A 21,539-nucleotide genomic window follows, 5' to 3' on the forward strand; every position below is an offset into this window, starting at 1 on the left:
TGGGAAGCACTAGTAAACAGAACCATTTCCTGCCTGGTGGATATATATAATTATGGAAAACAATTATACATTAGAAAGTGCTAAGCGTCACACCATAGCCCATATATGCACAGATAGGATAACAATTCCTTAAAAAATTCTTGAACAAAGCAAAATTTATAACCATTTTATTCTTTTCAGTTTTTTTTTTAATATTCTATCTTAATTTTGAGATCAGCTATACAATACAAAAAACAATACACAAGTATACATGGACAGAAAATAAAATAGAACATAATTAGAAATACAGGCCACGGATGAAAACATTTATAATAAGTTAGGAAGCATCCCCAAACACAATCCCCCACACACTTGCATATACCACAGATCAGGCATACACAGCCCCACCTAAACTTCAATCTTTCAAGCAAGAATAACATTCCTAAATAAAATCAGTAGAAAATCATAATCAGTACATCAGAGAGGGAGAAATACATTGGTTCTATGGTTTTATATCCTAATAATATCTCAGTATCTTTTGTAGTTTATAACTGTAGGATGGCCCAAACTTCCTTAGTCCAAAAGCACTCAATTTAAGTTATAATCCTGGTCTGGCTGATCTCAATGTAAGTGCTGTCGCGTGTTTCGGTATAGACCTCCGTAGAAGGTCAACCTTCTTCAGGGCGACAAATAAACTAAGTACAACACTGTCCAGGGGAGGGGGAGGCAACCCAGACACAGGTCACTCGGGGTATCCAAAGAATGATAAATCCATATAGCTCTAACTGCAAAGCAGCACTGAATATAGTGACAGATGGCAGCGCTAGATAATGAGTAGCGCTGGGAACAATTTCTCATAACTAGGGTGCAGGGTCCTAGAGCGATGTAGATGAGAGAAAGAGGGTGTAGGTCGGGGAGACCTCAACGTCATGAATCAAAAAAGAGCTTCATTTTTCTCTATACATAGTGGATAACACGAATGAAGTTCCAAAGAATTCCTGTTTCACGGATACTTGAGGCATAAGTCGGTCTGTTGTCTAGGACGTGTATCAAAGTTCAAGGCACGGGCAGGTAAGGGATAGGCAAGGGCCTGGTAAAGGGCAGGGAAATTGCACTGATTGTGCCCAAGACTAGGCAGGCAGGTCACGGAATTAGAGCACTGCTTCACTGTGGTGGAAGGGCATAGGGGTCCTAACCCATAGGTAGCTACTGTTCAGCCCATGAGGGTGGTAGCGCTTGTTTTAGGGATCACCAAATGGCCCAGGGTGGCCCTGTCATTCGGTGGTGACTGCCCCCAGAGTGCTCAGATTTTGTTAGCCTTTTTGGTTTCCAATGAAACATAACAGAAGGCCTCACGTACAAAGGGTTTAAGCATTCGCAAACCCTCTGATAAAATAAACCAGAGGGTTTTTGAATGCTAAAATCTTTTTTTAAATGTTCTAAACCTATATAACAACTGGGAAAATGTTTTTCACATCATTATATGGGTTTAAAAAATCATTAGGAATCGCTATTTGGAAGGACTGTGTTAAGGGCGTCCCTTCCAAATATTGATTCCTTATGGTAGGTATTTGCAGCCGAAATGCAGTCACAAAATATCAATATTTCACCACCAACTCAAAGGAGGTGGTAGGCCATTCATAAATGGAAAGGGACACCATTCCCTTTGTGAATGTTTGAAAACTATTTTTTAGGAAAAGGCAGTGGTCTATGGGACCCCTGTCTACTCTTAAAAGGGGTTTGTGTAACTTGCTATTTTTTTTTTAACACACCTGGTTTTCCTTTCAGAAAAAGAGGTACATTAAAAAAATGATTGCTATATTTTTTTTAATTAACAATTTTTCTTTTATTCATATAAATATCAATACAAACAGCTGCTCTTCTTAGACTCACATCAAATGCGCAGTACCTTTCAGATCCCACTTCCTTCTCTGCCAGTGGGTCCTATGATTGCTTTCTTTAAAAGATATCACAGACGTGGTGATCTGCTGGCCTATACATCCCTGGGATTTTGGCCTATCGTAAAAGGTCACCATTTGCCTCCTACATGTTGACTGCTGATGCGGTATAATGAGTTGCGACCCAGTATGATTATGTATTTTGTGAACCGACCTGTTGGTACATAGGACAGTTTGCAAAATACCAATGCATTCAGAAGAGGTGTGCAAATTGGTAACACTTTTACCAAATCCATTTGAGTACATTCCAAATAGGAAATTGCATATTGCGAATCCTTATTAGTTACAACTTACGATTTCTTATTTGGAATCTTTGTACAGATGGCCTGGAGTTCCGTAGTAATAGGGAGATTTTCCATTGGGCCAGTGCCTTTGAGAGCCTGGTAGGTATGCGGAGTACGCAATGTCAGGTCATATCTTTGAAAGACTGATAGAAAGTACAAACCTTTTGGGAATTCTCCATTCTTGCCCCAGGCCACTGCGCCGCTGTCTGCAGGTCCCCGGGGCACCAGTGGCGCGTGACTGCAGTTTTGTGTACAATGCGCAGCCATTCAGGGTGCGGCTGTCTGAGGTGCATTTTACAATAGCAGCCAGCCCCTGGAATGGCCTCACCACGCCTTCGACCTGCGACTGTTCAGGAGTCAGGCCTGCAAACACAGCCGGCAAGGTGCTGAGGAGGGAGAGCTCACCTGCTCTCGGCTCTGGTCTGGAGTGGCTTGGGGGTGGTCTCTGAGGGAACGATGCTACATGGGGGAAGCACGTGCATTAGTAATGTGACACACAGTCAGACTTTGACACATCTGCATACCTCTTCCAGTACAACACAGCTAATACAGGTAAAGTACAATGTGTTGTCTGTCTGCATTTATTTTAAAAAATTAGATAAATACAGAAAATGTACTTCATTTTATTGACTCCCCGTGATGTAGTTCATGAATTGTAGCCCAACAGCTGAGCAGATGGACAGCATGGGAAATTAAGAAACAGGATGACATTTCTTTGAATAAAGGCACGTGTCAACATACATTTGTAGTATAATGCTAATATTTAGTGGAGGTATTGTTACGCAATATTTGGCAGCTTAAATAGCTAAATCATGGCAGACATCAAAGTTTGAGTGCACGTTGATCAGTTTTATTTTATTTGATTTGATTTTGATACTTCTATAGCGCAGCAGTCACCCGCGGGCATCAAGGCGCTAGAGAGAGGCTATACATACCACAGAGTCTCGAAAAAAAAGCGAGAGAACTCCAGCTCACCGTTTAACCGTGAACATCCAGGTTTTAAGGGCTTTTCTGAACGGAAGCAGAAGAGGGATAGATCTAAGAGCAAGGGGTAGGGAGTTCCAGACTTTGCTCGCTGTTTAATAAATATGGAAATGTACAGTTTTGCAACTTCATTTATACACCAAATAAATATATATAAATACAGATAAAATAGGCAAAAAAATAAATATGGATAAATACAGACCGAAATGGTTAAAAAAAATAAAAATACCATAAAACCGGGAGGCCTAATTATATATATATATATATACACACACACACACTTTGTCTCTGTTACACATACACCCCTACATACATAACACCTCCCTCTGTGTAGCACATACAATAGCTCTGCACCCTAGAGCGCTGTGAAAGTGCTCGGAGAGGGATGTTATGCTAAATATGTTTCGCTGAGCACTGTCACAGCCATCTGCAGGGTGGTCAGCCTACCCCGAAATTTATTGAAAAATACCAAAAGCCAGAACAGTGTTGGTTGGCTCTGAGCGAAAGGCTTCCGGCCACTGAGCTCTGCGTTTCACCTGTGTCATGTGAAAGCCGTGTGCTCGCCAACACGTTTGCTTTGTTAATCCGTGTTCTTGCTTTCACGGAAAGTGTTGAGCTTCTCTGGAAATCTTCCGAAATCGGTCACTTTGTTAAACCAGCGGAAGCAGATGAAGACAGCATTAAAATAGAATATTCTGCAGTCATTTCCTTAAGAATTTTTTCTTAGAAAGACCAACTTGATTTAACACGTAATGCGTGTATTTAACACAGTGTACTGAAAGAGCTCCTCAAAGATAAACACATCATTAACCTTTGATGCAAAATGGGAGGAAGAAAGATCTGTATATTCAACGCTTGAATTGCACAAGGTGAAACCAGGAAGCAATGGAGTATCCAGAAAAATAAAAATAACCCCCACTTTGAATTTTTTACCAGAAAGGTGTTGAGAGAGCAGTGTAGCAATTGCACAAAACACCTGACCAAAACTTTCCTACGGGGGTTTATTACTTTGCAACTGCCTTTCTTCTTTCATTCACATTTGTTCCATTTTTCTTTCTTCTTCCTCTGCTTATTTTTCTCTTCCATTGCATGGTTCTTAAAATTGTTCCTTATTTATTTCTTTTCTGCTTCTATAATTCCTTCTCCATTTTTTTATTCACACATTCCCATCCTTTGTCCTGTCACATCTGCTTTTCTTTTTTTAAATTTTCATTATTTTTGCGCTCTCTTTCTTGGTCACTGTGTTTGCCTTTTTTGGATTTAATATGCTCCACCCTTATTTAGTCCTAGTTCCATAAACCAACTGGGTTAGGCAGCATAAAATAAGTATTTTTTTATTATACAAAGCATGTAATTCGGTCGACTTGTGTTTTTTCCAAGTGCAACACACTGTTTTTTACGCAAACTATTTTACTCTGGCAGTTACATGGGGTGTTAGCAAAATAGAGTTGCTGTGTTTCTATGCGAAACAAAATCTTTTGTTGGTCAGTCACATTTTCAAGCAGATCTGGTGAATGTCTACATTGTTCTTACTTTTGAAACCTTTGTGCTTTGCTAACATTTGGAATACTTTTGGTATTAGTGTATTTTTAAATCACACAGTAGTGAAATAGTGGCACAAATTATGCCACCTAATTTAACCAAACCATCATAATTTGGTCCTGCATTGCCACATAATTCCAGCGTCTCCGGCGGTATACCCTTGCTAACAGTCCTTCCTGGAGACCGTGGCCTGTCGCAGTCTATCCCTTCAGGAAGGGTGACAAATCCCTGTTACCCATGTTTAACACAGCAAAGCTGAGCTCCCACTTGACTGCCCTGTAGCAGCAGCTGCCAGTACTGCATCACTGCTCTTAGAGCTCTTTACTAACCCCCACTCAGCCTAACAAGGTTCCACCTGTGCACACAAGACCAGCCAATTAAAACACAGCAGACCTCAAGCCATAGAGGAACCCATTACCTCATCAGCTCTTGCCTCATCCGTCCTGTCTGGCAGGAATACACTGTTCGCTTCCTCCCAGGCCTGAAGGACGAGGCCTTCATGATGTGCAGACAACCAGGCTCTTGCTGCTGACCTCAAACTCTCTTGTGCTTCGTCATGCTACCCCGAAGGAAAGGTGACCGCTGCAGTTATTGAATAGAGGCTACAAACCTGCAGGTAAACTACAGAGAATAAATAAAACACTAACTATGGGCAAAGAAGCACCAAATGCAGCTTCAGCAGCCAGGGGCTGGAGGCAGAGAGACAAAAGCAGAGATAGAAACAGAGCCAAAGCACCAAAATCCATATGTTGTTTCCTATTTTCAGGTCAAAAACTTGAAGGAGGCAATAATTATTGCAGACCTAGGTGTTGGATTTTGTTGAGTGCAATAATGATCTACTCGAGACCCCAGGGCAATCGTACTCAGGCCCTAAGAAACCCTCCCACGCTCTATTATTGGTGCAGATTCAAAACCAGCTTTGCAGTTTCATCTGAAAGCTGCAGCGCCTACTGTTGACTAAGTCACAGCGTCTTTTAAGCTTCATACTGGCCCTACAGGCTCTTCCCTTGATCTATGCTGTAGCAGCTTTCACCTCTGGAGCTTCTCCTGCCAGATGCCTGACCCCGGCTGGATCAGATCAACTATGCAGCCCCCCACCCTCCATGGCACTTCTGTATTCATTTTCTATCTGCTGCAGCCATCTCCCTCCACCCTCCAGGACACTTCTGTATCCATGTCCTATCTGCTGCAGCGCCCCTACCTCCACACTCCATGACACTTATGTATTAATTTTCTATTTGCTGCAGCCACCTCCCTCCACCCTCCATGACACTTCCTTATCGGCCTCCTATCTGCTGCAGCCCCCTACCTCCACCCTCCACTCTCTGTGACACTTCTGGATCTGAGTCCTATCTGCTGCAGCGCCCCTACCTCCATCCTTCATGACACTTCTGTATTCGTCTCCTATCTGCTGCAGCTACCTTGCTCCACCCTCCATGACATTTCCTTAATCATCTCCTATCCACTGCTGCCCCCTACCTCCACCCTCCATGAAGCGTCCTTATCCGTCTCCTATCTGCAGCAGCCCCCTACCTTCACCCTCCACTCTCCATGACACTTCTGTATCTGTCTCCTATCTGCTGCTGCCCCATACCTCCACTCTCCATGACACTTTTGTATCTGTCTCCTATCTGCTGCTGCCCCCTACCTCCAACCTCCATGACACTTCTGTATCTGTCTATTTGCTGCAGCCCCCTTCCTCCCCCCTCCATGACAATGCTGTATCTATCTCCTAGTCGCATCAGCTCCCTACCTAACAAAGCAAGAGGTATTAGACGTCTGCGTATCTATCTCCGCCTTTTAATGAGAGGGTGCTTTCCTTTTCTGCCTTTTCTTTTTCTGTCTTTTCTTTCTGTTATACTTGGATCCATTGTAAGTCAATGAGTGTTCAATTATGTCTTCGGCAAATGTCCCTTCCGTTTACCACAGCTTGGCGTGGCCCTTGGCACCTTTCTACCATTGCTTACAATGCTTTTGTATCTTCTTCTTGTCTGAAGGAAAAGGTTTTATTGTGTGTTCCAGAGGGGTCTCCATGGTCCTCTAAGGATGTGTGTGTTTCCTATTTGTAATAGAAGTGTCACTTTTAAGCCCTTGTTCCCTTTTTAGCTGTATCCTTTACTAATATATTTGTGTTGTATGAATATCGCTAACCTTTAGTAGTGGTGAACAAGTATTGATCTTATACAGTGTTACCTGGCTTCACGTATACTACCTTGAGACCAACATGGTGAACATCAAGCACACTTATCACTAGTCTGTGTAACACTTCTTCCATGGTTATATCTGGAGAAGGGACAATTACTGGGGGTCTAAGAAGATTTGAGCCTGATACAACACATGTTACAATATTATCGTGAATATAAACAACTATTTGCAGTGCTCGAGGATGTGATCACCATTCATGTTTGAAACTTCTGAATCATAAATACTGTGAGGAAAACATCAAGAAGGGCCTCTAATATGTTGGGTGACTCTGTTATGAATCCCAGGGGTATTACATGGATCCAGGGGTTTTCCATGGGCCCATAGGAATATAGTTTTTAATTTAATCTCATCTGTTACCTCCAACTGTGAATTATCAGTTTCACTCATTGGGACTTATTATTAATCTTCAGGTTTGTCCTTGAATGTTTTATTTTGACTCCCTGTGTTTTTATCTGAGATAATGTTTCTCCACTTCCAGGGCACCTTAGGGGTTTGTATAGAAATGCCAAAAATATCAGAAAGATCTTGGCGCCTTTCTTCCTCACTTCTACCAAACTGTATGAAAACTGTCTGGAAACCCTGCCACTTTTCTGCGATTTTCCGCTTGTGATTATGCAGTGCTGGACTCCTTATGTCATCCTCCTTATTCATGGTGCAATATCTACTTGGATCTAATGTGCTTTTTGGATTTGTAACCAAGAATCTGGCCGTGCTCAGGGCATAGTCAATGGACACCAGCAATTCGCTATCCCGTTACCTAACCATCAGACTCTCCAACTGAAGCCGCAGCCCTGGTCATGCTTCCTTAAAGACGCCTTCTAGATATCTTAAATCTGCAAATTTGGGAGCTGGGCGTCTGACTTGTATAGCGTAAGGTCTGCCGGCAACGATCAAATGACTGTGTCTTTATCACGTCCGACTTCACACACTTGTTGCCCAGTCCTGTCTCACTATTTCTACATTAGCATTTCAGATCTAACTGGGATATCTGTGGGCATTCCCCAAAGTAATGTCCCTTCGAGGAGTTTCCTCCTTGGTAATGCACTACTGCCTGCTAGACCACTCCCTGAAGGAGGGTCTCTTCCAGGATTTTTTCTCCTGGGTAATGTACTTCTGCCTGCTATTTTTCCCTTCTATTTCAGTGGGGAATTCACACTAGCTAGTTATCCGGTGTGTACGGGGAATCACCACATTTCATTTCTCTAAACATATCATTGCATCCTGACAACAGAAAAAGAAAATCTCCATGCATGCATTTCCATACTATGATTGCGAAAGAATCATGTAATTAAAAGATTTTAAGGTATGAAGTTTGATCAATCCTCCCCCTTTTGACTGTTGCCTGGGATCTTGCCTGCTTGTCTTTGGACTAGACAGACTTTAGTGTAACACTCGGTGTCTGATTACCTGATATATTTGTGCAGTATCTATTCAATTGAGGCCAGGCAGCATCTCCCTAGGGCGCAGTTTGGGAAGGTTGAGATGAACTGCTGGCTGGCTGCACCAAATGTTGCCAGACAAAAGAAAATATTGCACCACTACTGTTGGCAATATTGTACATAGTCTATAAAATGCGTGGGAAGGTAAGTCAGCTCCATGGAACTGGAATCTGAACTTCAACTTACAATATGGCAGATAGTTTCTTATATACCTCTATTACCGCAAATATTTCATACATTTGCATATTGAACCAACGTTTGCTCAAGCACAACAGTATCTTTTAATATCAAAAGGTAATACTTCCTTCAAAAACCTCCAACCACAGGTTTATGAATGCGACTCATGTGCATGTGTTATTGTTACATTTTCACACCACCACTGCACTACCGGTATCCTTGGCTTGTTTTGTACTTTGAAGCCTAGCAATGCTCTGCTCTCTATACATCTACTGCTCTGCAAGGCCTACCCGCCCCCTTATCCTCTGCCTCAGTGCTGCTTTATCTACACATTTTCTCAGGGACATGTTCTAGCAATGCGGGTCTGTGACTTTCCTTTTCTGCTGTGTCTAATTATATTTCTCTATTATACTAAAGCTCAAGTCTACTTCCCTCGCCCCAGGTCCTCACTTCATTTGTGCTTTTTATTCTGCTACTGGTGACAGCTTAGGCCTGTATTTATTCTTTAACGCATACACCTATACATGTCTTTCTGCTGATGCTTGCATTGACATGATTAGTCCTTTTTCGTTTTCTACATTGATTATAACACATACATTACTCACAATTTAGGATAGGCTGCTACAAAATGTACAACAAATTTTACGATTAAAAAAAAGTGCTTTCAAAACATAGATTTTAGTAATATCCAGACTGTACATAGTGCAATGTTTTGTATAAATGTCTTTTAAAAAGCACATACTTCACAGTTTAGCTGGTAGCTTCCTTACAATTCCCATCAAGAATAGATGTGTGTCATCAGGAAGTTTGACGTGATTCCATCACTTAAAGCCAATATTGACTTCTTAGCACACTTTACATTTCCAAATATACCAGTTGTGCACATTTTCATTTCTTTCAGGCAGCAGGCAGCCTAGCAAGAAGGCTTATTTAGCTCTCTGCCCCTTCTTTGGTTTCCCAGCACAAGACACTCCCTGCCTTACTCTGTAGCTGTATCATTTCAAGTGTCAGAATTAACCATCCTGGGACGGTCATCTTTTCGCACAAAGTAAAGGAATTGTTTTTCTAAATTAAAATGGTATGGCCACTTCGGGCCCCTTTATATCCCTCCACTTTGACCACTGATTGTGGGTGATTTGGGGCGGAACTATGGCAGCTTTTTTTTGCTACTTTTATTTTCTGAGGTTTTCAAGTTGATAGGGAATACGCTTTAGACAGTCTGTGCAATCTCTATGGCCTTTTAGTTCCTCTAATGGGTGGCTTTGTCTTATTTGTGTCATTTGGGAGACAAGCAACTAAAATGTTCTTTATTATTAGCTACGCCCTGCTAGTGAATGTTGGGGTCACAATTATGGTGCATGTGTATTAAATACAGAAAAAGATCTAGAATTCCTTCAAATTCTACTAAATCTACAACATTTTATTACTAATCGCCTATATGCTTGTTAGCCATGGCACGAAAGCACTTCGCCCACCTGTCTGGTCCCATTGTTGCAGTGTCAGAGTGGATTGTTGTAAAAGAATAATCCCTTCAGACAACAAAAGAACGATTTAAAACATGCGTGCGAAAAATATGCAACCATTGCTTGCAGTTGGCGTGCTGCCATAGTGATAATGACACTATTGACATGTAGGGAAAAAACACAAAAAATGTGTAATTGTAAGACCAGAACAAGAGACTCTCTGGCACCACACACTAAGCAGGCACTGGCAACACATTTGCCGTGCCAGGTGTTCCTAGAGTGACACGGTTCAAAGTGAAATCATAATTCTCCAAATATGGTTCTAATGCTCTTTGTGTGCTCTGTGTACGCTGTCGTCTACAGTGAAAAATCAAAACAAAAATAATTTCTTTCTGCATACAATTCACGCACGGAATAAATAATTTAATGTATGATTTAGTGCAGCTTAGAGATTTAAAGTAGTGCCTCGTGCATTGCAAAGCAATCACTTCATGGTAAGTAAAATGATACACTAAACAGCCAAATACCACAAGGTGAGAGAGAAATACTGGTCTTGGCTGAGCCAGAGAGCACGCTTTGTATATATTGAATCTGTAACATTAGGTCTTGAAAATAGCTGCACTGACAATCTAGCTGTAACTGTGATTTTAAGATGTAAAATAGACCCTCGTGCATTGTAATGCAATCACTTCCCTGAATTATGGTAGCGGACTGTCACTTGCAGAGATTTAACTACCACCAGAGCTTGGGAACTGGGGCCTACATATCAATATTTTCATTAACGCACAAAAAGATGTACAAGTATCCAGTACCGAGGCAGTGTGTATGACAAATCCAGAAATAACAACTGATTACCACACTAAATAATATTGACATTTGTTTGAGGAGTAATATTGGCAGGGCCACTCAAATTATGCGTCAGGAGAGGGCAAAATTATGCGGCAAGATTGAGTAAATTATGCAACAAGAAAAGGCAAATTATGCAGCATAATGTGGCACATTTTACAGCATTCATTAGCTTTTACGTTTTACACTTGGTTACAGGCATGGGCATTGGTTGCACCTCATTATTACAAGTTTAATACCGAAATATATAGGCCTGAGCAGTAAATTCTGTTCCCCTTGCGGAATTTGTGTAATTTCGCGTTCCGCAGAATTGCCAAAAATTCCCTGATCCGCGTCTTCGCTGAGTTTTTTGCTTGTTTGTGCTTTCAAAATGTGTGTTCGAAAGGTATTTCCCCCTGAGCACTCAAACAGTGTTCGCGCACAGGAAGAAAGCATTGCAAACGGGCGGACAAGCAATTCCGCGTGTTCACGGAACTGTGCGTGCTCGCGGAGATTGTTTACTGTTTTGCGGAGCTTTGCATAGGGCGACTCCGCAATCTCCGCCCACCCCTACAAATCTAGCAATTAGTAACATAAAGGTGAACAGTCAACCTTTGGAAAAGGCCTTTCACTGTGCAGCAACACATGCTGATGTGTGTTTTTAGTAACTTTTTAACCGTTTGAGCTAGAAACAAATATTTTTTATCATTAAAATCTGCAACTTATGATGGGTTGTGACAAATTCAGCAAATCTATAATTGTGCAAAAAATGCTGCAGCCGCACAATCGGCATGATTCTAGTGGCCCCGGTGATTGGGCACATCACTGGTGACCGGTTTTATTGAATGATTACGGTTAGGTAAAGTTTTTTGCTTCTTCTAGTGCGAGCAGTGGTTCTGTGTCATTGGTCTCACCCACTTGGCGTCCCTCTCATACTATGTTTTTCTATTTAATCATGAGATGACAGCATTGTCTATGAGTGGGAGCTAGGTTTTGTTTTTCAGTTTATAATAATCATGCTGTCATATACATTGGTGTTTCCATGTTGATGTCTAAACCACGGTTCATGGTGTGTTGTACACCTCCTTACTTGCAGGATAACCTCTAGCTATAAATGACTCAACAAGCTACAGCTTTCCCTGGAAATCAGCCCTCATTGGTTGGTTGGTTTAGGGCCAGGGCACAAGTCCTAAAAAAAGAAGTGGGGGGACGCTGTCACCGGAAGGGACGTCTTGACAGGAAGTGACGTCATGAACGGTGGCTTGCACCATCGGCCTCATTGCCTCCCCTTGCTCACCCCTTAGATGCGATTGCATCTGAGAAGTCCGCGCGTGAGCAGCGTGCTGTGAGCTCCGAAGTCCTCGTCCCAGAGAGGCCAAAGAGTGAAGTCCAGCTGTTTGGCAGGGGGGACGGCATCCACCCGTTAAAATAAGTGGGGGGACGCCGTCCACCCACCTGGTACCCTGACTCGAGCCCTGTTGGGGGCACACTGCTGCATTCCGAATGCTCGCGAGGGCAGAACACACTCTGAGGGGTTGGGTGGGTTAGACAAGACCCCTGAGTCCCAAAGCTCACTCGCTCCTTCCTCTCCCAACCTGCAGGTGGTGAAGGTGTTCAGCGAGGATGGGACGTGCCGCTCGCTGGAGGTCACGGCCGGGGCCACGTCACGCCACGTGTGTGAGATGCTGGTGGAGAAGACGCATTCCGTCAACGACGAGAGCTGGTCCCTCGTGGAGTTCCACCCCCACCTTGCCATAGGTATGTGTCCGCTAGCGTTCATTTGCGCCTGCGCAAGAGCTCCTGGGTTGCTTCTGGATTTACACACCCCTTGATGGTGCAATACACCCGTTCTTCAAGATGCACGTTTCTTCAGATGGCAGTGTGAAAATATAACAAGCATTAGCTGTGCCAATAGGTCTTGCATTTGCTAGAGTTAGACTAGAGCTACTGAAGTTGTAAATGACTGTCTTTTAACCATGTGTTATGGTGTGGAGTGGAATTATGTGGTTTGGATAGGAATTATGTGGCGTGTAATGCAGTAGCGGCTCCTGGTGGGAGTGCTACCGGGTGGGGACGTGGGGTGGGGGAGGGGTAGGGTGAGGGGTAGTAAACACCGTAATACGGATGAATGCAGGTAAATTGACAATTAAATCAATAAAACAAATCCCGTTGCGCATGCTGCACTGCCAAATGTGATGCAGTGCGCAACAAAATTTGTTTTATTGATTTAGTTGTCAACTTACCTGCATTCATCCATATTCCGGTGTTTACTACTCCCAACCTCTGACCCTGCCCCGCCCCACATCATCGCCCGGTAGCACTCCCACCAGGAGCCGCTACAGGTGAAATGGAGTGGAAGGGTGTGCTGGGGAATTGTGTGCAAAGTAATTGTGTGTTTTTGAGTGTACTGGAATCATGTGGAGTGGGATTGTGTGTCATGGAGTGTAATTATGTGGAATGGTATTTTGTGTTGTCGAGTGGTATGTTGTGGAGTTTAATTATTTGGTGTGCTGTTGAATTTTGTGGCATGGTGTGGTATTCTGTGGTGTGGATGTGTGTTGTGTAAATGTGTTGTTGAGGTAGTGTGGAGTGTTGCAAAACTTTATCAAACGAATTTGTACAAAGCTGTTCCAGTGTGCTCCAATTTTAAATATAAAGTTGTGCTTGCCTTAGAGCTAATTTTTAAGTTCATTAACAAAAATTCATACGACCTAGAAACCATTTGATGCCCATGTGTCTTTCTTAAAAAAGTAAATGTGCCCTTTAATAAAATGATTGTTGACTATGTAATGCGCTCCACGCCCTCCGGTTGTGCTCTCTGCTGCTGTGAGCAGGTCATAGCCACGTGTAAACAGGGCCCAAACGCTTTAATAAAACAGGAGCATAACGCTCAAGATCTACATAAATATTGCACCACCAGTGAGCGAGGTAGCTCAGTGTGTAGAGCGCCTACTGCTGAGAGAGTGCCATAAATGAAAGAAATATCTCAAGTGAAACACCGAGGCACACCATAAATGTTATAGAGATGAATATTAATTTAGAGGTTTGTAAGTTATGAAGTCTCACGACATGCGCCACCACTGAGTGAGATAGCTGGAAGGCTGTGCGCCTGCTGCTGTAAGCAGGTCATAGTCACCTGTAAAGAGGGCCCAAACAGTTTAATAAAACAGGAGCATATCGCCCACAATCTTAAATGAAAGGTGTGCTTTAGAAAAATATACAAATACGTACATATTGCACCACCAGTGAGCAAGGTAGCTCAGTGTGTAACGTGCCTGCTGCTAGAGTGTGCTATGAATGAAAGAATTATCCAGACCCTCCACGATTTCGCGATTGACAAAAAAATCTCTAAATCAGCAGCTTTGTAAAAATGCCGCGATTTTTAAAAAACTTCTTGCCAAATTTCGATTTTGGGGGAGGGGGAGGAGGGTGGGGGACATCTGTGAAAACAGATATTTTCCCCTCTCAATTACCAATTTTTGGGAAACGAGGATCTCTTGTGGCCATCTCGTTGAAGCGCTCACTTTGTAGAACGAGACACCTCTTACCGACGGCGGTGCGGTGCAGCAGCAGGAAGATGGCAGAGTATCTTGCATCCATCTTCGGTACCGAGAAGGGCAAGTAAGAACCCCACAAAGGGCCGCAGGGTTCGTAGGGTATGGAAACATGGTACCGGTGCCTCCGGAGGCCTTGTGGTGGAGGGAAGCTCGCAGGACAGAAGGGGGCAAACAAGAGGGAAAGGAGAGATTGGGCCTTACTGTAGAGCGAGAGGATTGGGGCGCCCTGGGAGTTTGTGTGGTGACAGAATGGAGGCACGGGCGGAGGTGTCAAGCATTTGAAGGAGAGAAGCTGGAAACAGTCGAAAAATCTGCAGAAGGGCCATTAAATTGGGTAGTGTTACCATATGTTGCAAGCAGCTCTTGGGAGCCACTTAACTGGCTTCATATACCACATAAAACGCGTGGTCAGCAGAGTGTGTACATCCTGTGAAAGAGAATTGCGTGGTGTGTGCATTGGTGGCCTAAAGACCGTGTGAGAGTGGATGATACTTGGTGGGCACATGGTCTAGGTGAGGAAGAAGGATTGACATTGGCGATGGCATTTATTGTTTTTTTTCTGTCTGTTAAGGGGAGCTTTCATTTATCAGCAGGCCAGAAGTGGTAGGATAGCTTGCGTACAAGTAATATAATGTGGATACTGACGAGGCTGCATTTTAGTCAAACATCTGTTATGTACAGAGGCAAACACTTAATGGAACAACACATGTTTAGGTTTGTCTCGATTTGAAGTGGTTCTGTTCTCTGTTGGCTTTGGCCAGATAACTACTCGCTTTGTGTAGTGCAGAGGTCTTCAAACTTTTGGATATCGAGACCCCCCTGTCGACATTTTCAGGTGAAAGGACCCCCTCATGACAAAAATTTCCAAACCTGTAGGCAGAATCTGCACATGCATCAAACTCCAGCTCTGGTCCAGGCAGCACAAGTAGTTTTGGTCCAAGAGCAGGAGCGGGCAAAAAGCCTGGATTCATGGTTCTGCCAGTGCCGCAGGTTAACAAACGGTTTCCTAAGCCTACATACTCAGGGGCAGATTTACAAGCTCCCTGCGCCACCAATACGTCACTTTTTGTGACGTATTGGTGGCGCCGGGGACTCCTCCATATTTACAAGGAGATGAAAAGCCACCCTGCGTGACTTTGCCTATCCTTGTAAATATGGCGTCTTCACATGTAGCACTGTGCGTGGAAGGGAAGTTACATGGGTGTTGCTGTGGGTGTTCCCACGCAACAGCCATTGAACAAGACACATCTACATATTTACAAGAAATCGTAAATCTGGAGATGCGTGTCAATGCTACTCCACCCTAGAGGTGGCGTAGCGAGGCGCAACGAGGAGACATTTTTTCATTTCTCCTCATTTTTTCCTCTTTGAATGCGTGCTGCATTCTACAGCACGCATTGAAAGAGGAAAATGCTTGTAGTGATTGTTTTTGTGCGGGAAGGTACCCCTTCCTGCACCAAACAATCTCCCCACGATACAGGCGTCCTTGCATCATGGTGCAAGGGTGCCTGCGCATGGCTGAAGCTTGTGCGCCAGCGCAGGGGAAGGACAGAGATGCGACATATTCTTGTAAATATGTCGCATCTCTGTGCTTTCCAAACTAACAGAGCACGGCGCAGCAAAATTACTTCCTACTCCGTGCTGCGTTACTTGTTGTAAATCTTCCCTAAAGTGCTTTAACATTTTTACAACTCCAGCACAGATGCAATGGGACTTGTATATAATGTTTTTATAAGATAAATTATTCTTATAATTGAAATTGGCAAAAGTGAAAAACATTTTGGGGCAGATTTACAAGCCCCTTGCGCCACTTTTGCATCACTTTTAACCTGGGAAAAGTGACGTAAAAGTGGCGTAAGCAGCTTGTAAATCTGCCCCTTGGTGTACAGAAGAAAACCTTTTAATATGTATGAATGTCTTTTCTGTTCTTGGTTAATTTAGTTTGTGTTGACCTGTGACTTTCTTAACTTCCTGGAGTTTTATTCACAGCTACCACTTGATAACACTATTTAAGTGTAAGGAATAGGCAGAGTGGGGGCCCAGGGGGTACTGGAACCAGAAAAAAAACAAAGCCTCTGTCACGAGTTTACAAAGGCATGTAAATATGCAAATGGTCTTTAACGACCTGTCAAAAACTCGGGTGTGCCGGAGATAAGACTCCAGACAGTGCCCAGCCCCAGAAGCTCGAGCTGCACAGCAGCAGCAGGGCTGAGACACAGATGAGGAGAAGGGGGGCTGAGGGAAGAAGTTTGACTGGGAATGCGCGACCCCCTTTGTAACACTCTCCAAAATTAGAGAGTCTCCCAGGGACCAGAAAGGACTGGGTAACAAGAACTATATCAAAAAAAAATTCCTTTCTGTGTATTAATCTTTTAGTTGGTGACCATGCGGCCTACACACTTTTAATTATTGTCACATTATAATTACCATTTTATGATTACCAATAGTACGCCACACATGAAATGTCGTTCTTTATAACTCTCAAAGTTTTATTTTTTAAAAAGGTTTTTGTAAAAAGATAAACATATATCATCAGTACACCTTATGAATATACCTATATTTTATAAAAAGTGTGCTCTGTAACAGTTTTAACCACTTTCTAACAATTCCGAATTACGGTATCTAATGCAGAGTCACACCACAATTAAGAATCCAGGTGTAGTCAAATTCAATACATTATACACGCAAGTTATACACAGTAAAAAGTCCCATTGTCGACGCGTTTCGGTGCGTAGAAATACATTTGTGGCACCTTCCTCAGGACAGACGTAGTATTAAAAGCAATGATTTAAACTTCTTTTTGAGTTTTCGGGTTTATGGTCCTTATATTAATCTTTCAGGACTTCTACGCTTTTCATTTAGCGTTCACATGCGCTCGCTTTCGCCATATAGATTGTCTTTCAATGGCTTTTTCTTTGGGTTTTTAAATGACCCCTTTGAGAGAAACGTCTTAATGTCGCAGAAGCCTTTTTCAAAATGAGGTCCGTTTCTATTCTGCAATTTGCCGCGCCCGTAGCTTTTGTTAGTATGGCCGACACCCAGACTTTTCTTGCTCCCGCTACCTCACAGAGTCTAATACCAGTGCCACAAATGTATTTCTACGCACCGAAACGCGTCGACAATGGGACTTTTTACTGTGTATAACTTGCGTGTATAATGTATTGAATTTGACTACACCTGGATTCTTAATTGTGGTGTGACTCTGCATTAGATACCGTAATTCGGAATTGTTAGAAAGTGGTTAAAACTGTTACAGAGCACACTTTTTATAAAATATAGGTATATTCATAAGGTGTACTGATGATATATGTTTATCTTTTTACAAAAACCTTTTTAAAAAATAAAACTTTGAGAGTTATAAAGAACGACATTTCATGTGTGGCGTACTATTGGTAATCATAAAATGGTAATTATAATGTGACAATAATTAAAAGTGTGTAGGCCGCATGGTCACCAACTAAAAGATTAATACACAGAAAGGAAAAAAATTTTGATATAAATTTTTTTTTTGATATACCCCTTTGTAACACTCCACGCCCCCCCTGGGGGTCGCGCCCCACAGTTTGAAGACCCCTGGTGTAGTGTATTGCATTCCATGTTCCTCTCAGACTTTAGTTTTGGAGGCTTTTTGTTGATTATGAATAGAATTATGCGGCAGGAGACAACCAAATTATGCAGCATGGTTAACTAAATTAACCGGCAAGAAAAGACAACTGTGTATAGTATTGCTTCATTTTGTCACACTTGTTAACAATATCTGATCACAGGTTCCTTTATCAAAATGAGGGAGTGAGAAGTATTAAAGATTGTCGCCGATACTGTCCAAGTTCATACGACTAATCTGTAGAGAGTGGAACCACTATCAATAATTCTTCTCTCACTAAGTCCCTAAGTCTTTTTTTCTTATGGAGCTCTAGCGCCATAAAGTTACTAGTGTTATCAAATCTTCGTCCATACACCTACTTTATTTGGAGAGGCTCAATCTGGAGACTCAAGGGAACACGTTGATATGGGGGATGTAGTAGGCTGGACGAAAACGAGACACTGCAAGAAAATAAATTTTTACAGGTAAGTAAATAGCCTGCTTAAAAGCGTCTTTACGCATCAAAGCTTCCCTATGGGACTTCTTCCTGCCAAAATGCCCTGCTTTACATCCATCATTTCATTGTATCCCTTTTTCAAGAGCCGGTCTCAGTTATTTATGCACAAACATGTGCTTCTGGTCACTGTCAGCATCATTCAAGGTGAAATGCATGCCTGGATGGGCTGCTGCACCTCAATGGAATTGCAAACACCATCTGAAATCATTATCAAATTATCTACAACAAATACCAACTGCGCCACAGGATCTTGGCACCACGCATATAAGTAACATTTATGGGAGCAGGAGAAAAAAGAAAAATAGGAGACCAAAAAGGAAACAAGAAAATAAAAGCTTATGGGCAGCCGCAGCATCGGTTGGGGCTTCAATAGCTGGTCCTAGACTGCTTTGGATGAAGTCATGGAAACTAGACTCCACTCAGAGAGGTCTACTTAAAAAATTACATTTTAGAGGATCAAAACTATTTGGTAATGAACTTGATGACATGGTGCAAAAAGGAGCGGAAGAGTAAAACATTCTCAAACCTTTTACACTGGGATCTAGAAAGTAATCCTTTATGTTCAAGCGTCCTCTCCAAAGGCTTCAGGACAAGATCCCCTTTCGAGGCCAGGCTATGAGGGCTGGACCAGGTAGGCAAGAGGTGATCTCCCTATGCAGTCTGTCTGACTTCTTAGGATCAGTCACTACAATTCTGCACCCTAGGGTGCCAGAGGAAGAGGTGTCATGCCTCACGGATCCAGGAGGCAGCGGTGCCCCGGCAGGGGTGCATACATGGGCGCTAGAACATCCCTGGGGAAAATACAGCTCCCTCCTATGCGGTTAGGACTGGAGCTGTGCTTTTGTAGAGCTACAGACACTTTAAACATGCCTAATTGAAAGTGGAATACTCTGCTAAAAGAGTTTCCATTGATTTCAGGCTGAAAATGATTGATTATGAGTATCATAAAGTGCCGCAAAATTGCTGCTAAATTTCCATATTTGTGCCGCAAAATTTCCATATTTGTGCCGCTAAATTTGCTAATCCATGCCGCAATATACTGGGGGGTCTGAATATCCCTAGCGCAACACTAAGGCGCACCATAAATGTTGTAGAGATGAATATTAATTTAGAGGTTTGTAAGTTATAAAGTCTCAAGGCATACGCCACCACTGAGTGCGATAGCTGAATGTTTGTGCGTTTACTGCTATGCAAGACCATAGCCACATGCAAACAGGGCCCAAACTCTTTAATAAAACAAGAGACTCCTTTCAACGGGAGGCTGTAGCGGTGCATGTCATGCATCGACTCAGCTAAATGGACTAACTGGACTAAATGGGCATTGGGATTGAGAGACAGTGGGGGTGAGGTGGGGTACAGCTTCAGAGCAGCTGATTCCGGAGCGCTTGGTGCAGTCCACGGCAGAAGCTCAGCTCAGCATCATGTGACTTTGGGCAATAGCTCACTTAGGGCCAGATGTACAACCGTTATTTGCGGTTGCAAAGGGGATTTCAGCCCCTTTGCGACCGCAAAATAGGTCAGCCCAATGTAATAGCCTATTTTGATCGAGCTGCATTTCTTTTTTTTTGGCAATGGAGGTGCGATTTGGTCTGCAACTTAGCCCATCAAGTAGGAAGGAAAGAAAACCATGGTGAAACCTCAAAAAATGCAGTGGAGAGAATGTGGCATAACATCCATAGATGCTGACTTTGGCCCGGGGCAACCAGGTTTGAGTCTCGACCTCGCCTCTCCCAGTGCCTACAAAAAAACAAGCAACAACAGGCGCTGAAGGTGAAGGCACAGCATGAAACAAATATTAAAAAAAAGAGTTCCCCTAAAGAGCCCATAAACAGAAAGGCGTAACGGGACCAGAAATTGTATGGTGCTCCTGAAAGTAAACAAAAGACAAAAAAGGCGGGACAAAGAGGGTGGATTAACCACCAGGAAGCAAGCATGTTTAAAGGACAATTGAAACAACTAATTAAAAGCGAGGGGCAGGCTGCAAGCCCCCAGAGTAGAGACCGCATGTTTCGAAGAGACAGTGCATGCGCTGCCTATGCTCGACCTACAAAGGATATATATAAGCCTCCTGGAGAAATCACTTTGTTACAAATTTAAAAAAAGTAACTTTAACGTTTGCATCTTAGATTTTTTTCCAGGTTAAAAACAACTCTGAAAGTCTAAGTTTTCGCTTATGAGCACAATTGAAAGGTCCATATATGGCTTGGGTCCTCAACTGATATAGTGGAGTCATAACTACTAAATACAGACACATGGCTTGAGTGAGAACACAACCTAATTGCTGAAACAGCCATGTGATTAACCAAATTTTAAACTAAGTGTTTGTGAATGTAGCATATTAACAGTTGTCAAGGTTGAGATGTGAAAATACATGAAAACTCACCACTGCGAAGTACCGGAGTTCCACCGTTGTTGATTATAAGACTAGTTTTTATCCCCACCCACCATGTAACCCCACTAACCAGCAATATTTTTACATTTACAATGTATGTGAAGATCCACAGTCCTGAGCCAAAAGCCATTCCGACTTCCTCTTTTCATATTTGGTTTTGATCATGTGCACCCTAAGATGAATGTGTTAGTTATTGTTTTTTGAGTCTATTAAACTGATGTTTAAGCGGACGTTTTATAACCTGACGGACTCCCAATTGGTGAATTTGAAGTTGGAAAATACTGGCTGATGGGCCTCAGTTGATTAAAGGTCTGTTATTGATTGACAAAACTACAAATTGATCATTAAATGAGAAATATGTCCTATTTCGCACCCCAGGCCCAACTCACTAAAAAGTAACACAATCTTCACACAATTTTCAAAATATTAGGAATTAAAATGTATTATTTAGAAGTAATAACTGGAGAATGGTAGTCTGTCTTCTATGCTTATGATGAACTCTGCAAGGTGGAGGAACCCGCGAGGAGATTGGATGGAGGAGAGGAAAGAAGATAAAGGGGGAGACACTGATGAGGATGAACGGGGAAAATGGCAAATGAGGTAATCAAGGGAGGGGGAGAACAGCTAAGTAAAA

At 42.7% G+C, this 21,539-nt stretch overlaps 1 protein-coding gene across 7 annotated transcripts in view; it reads left to right on the top strand.

Moving 5' to 3' along the window:
• Positions 1-21,539, top strand: part of GRB7 (growth factor receptor bound protein 7) — a 674,120-nt gene that overhangs the window by 602,666 nt on the left and 49,915 nt on the right. For all 7 annotated transcript variants that reach the window (XM_078645666.1, XM_078645662.1, XM_078645663.1 and 4 more), the window contains one exon: positions 12,458-12,614. In XM_078645666.1, coding sequence (XP_078501792.1) covers positions 12,458-12,614 — 157 coding nt within the window. The remainder of the gene's footprint in view (positions 1-12,457; positions 12,615-21,539) is intronic.

The sequence above is a fragment of the Lissotriton helveticus genome, chromosome 5_1 (genome assembly GCF_964261635.1).
Source record: "Lissotriton helveticus chromosome 5_1, aLisHel1.1, whole genome shotgun sequence".
NCBI lineage: Eukaryota > Metazoa > Chordata > Amphibia > Caudata > Salamandridae > Lissotriton > Lissotriton helveticus.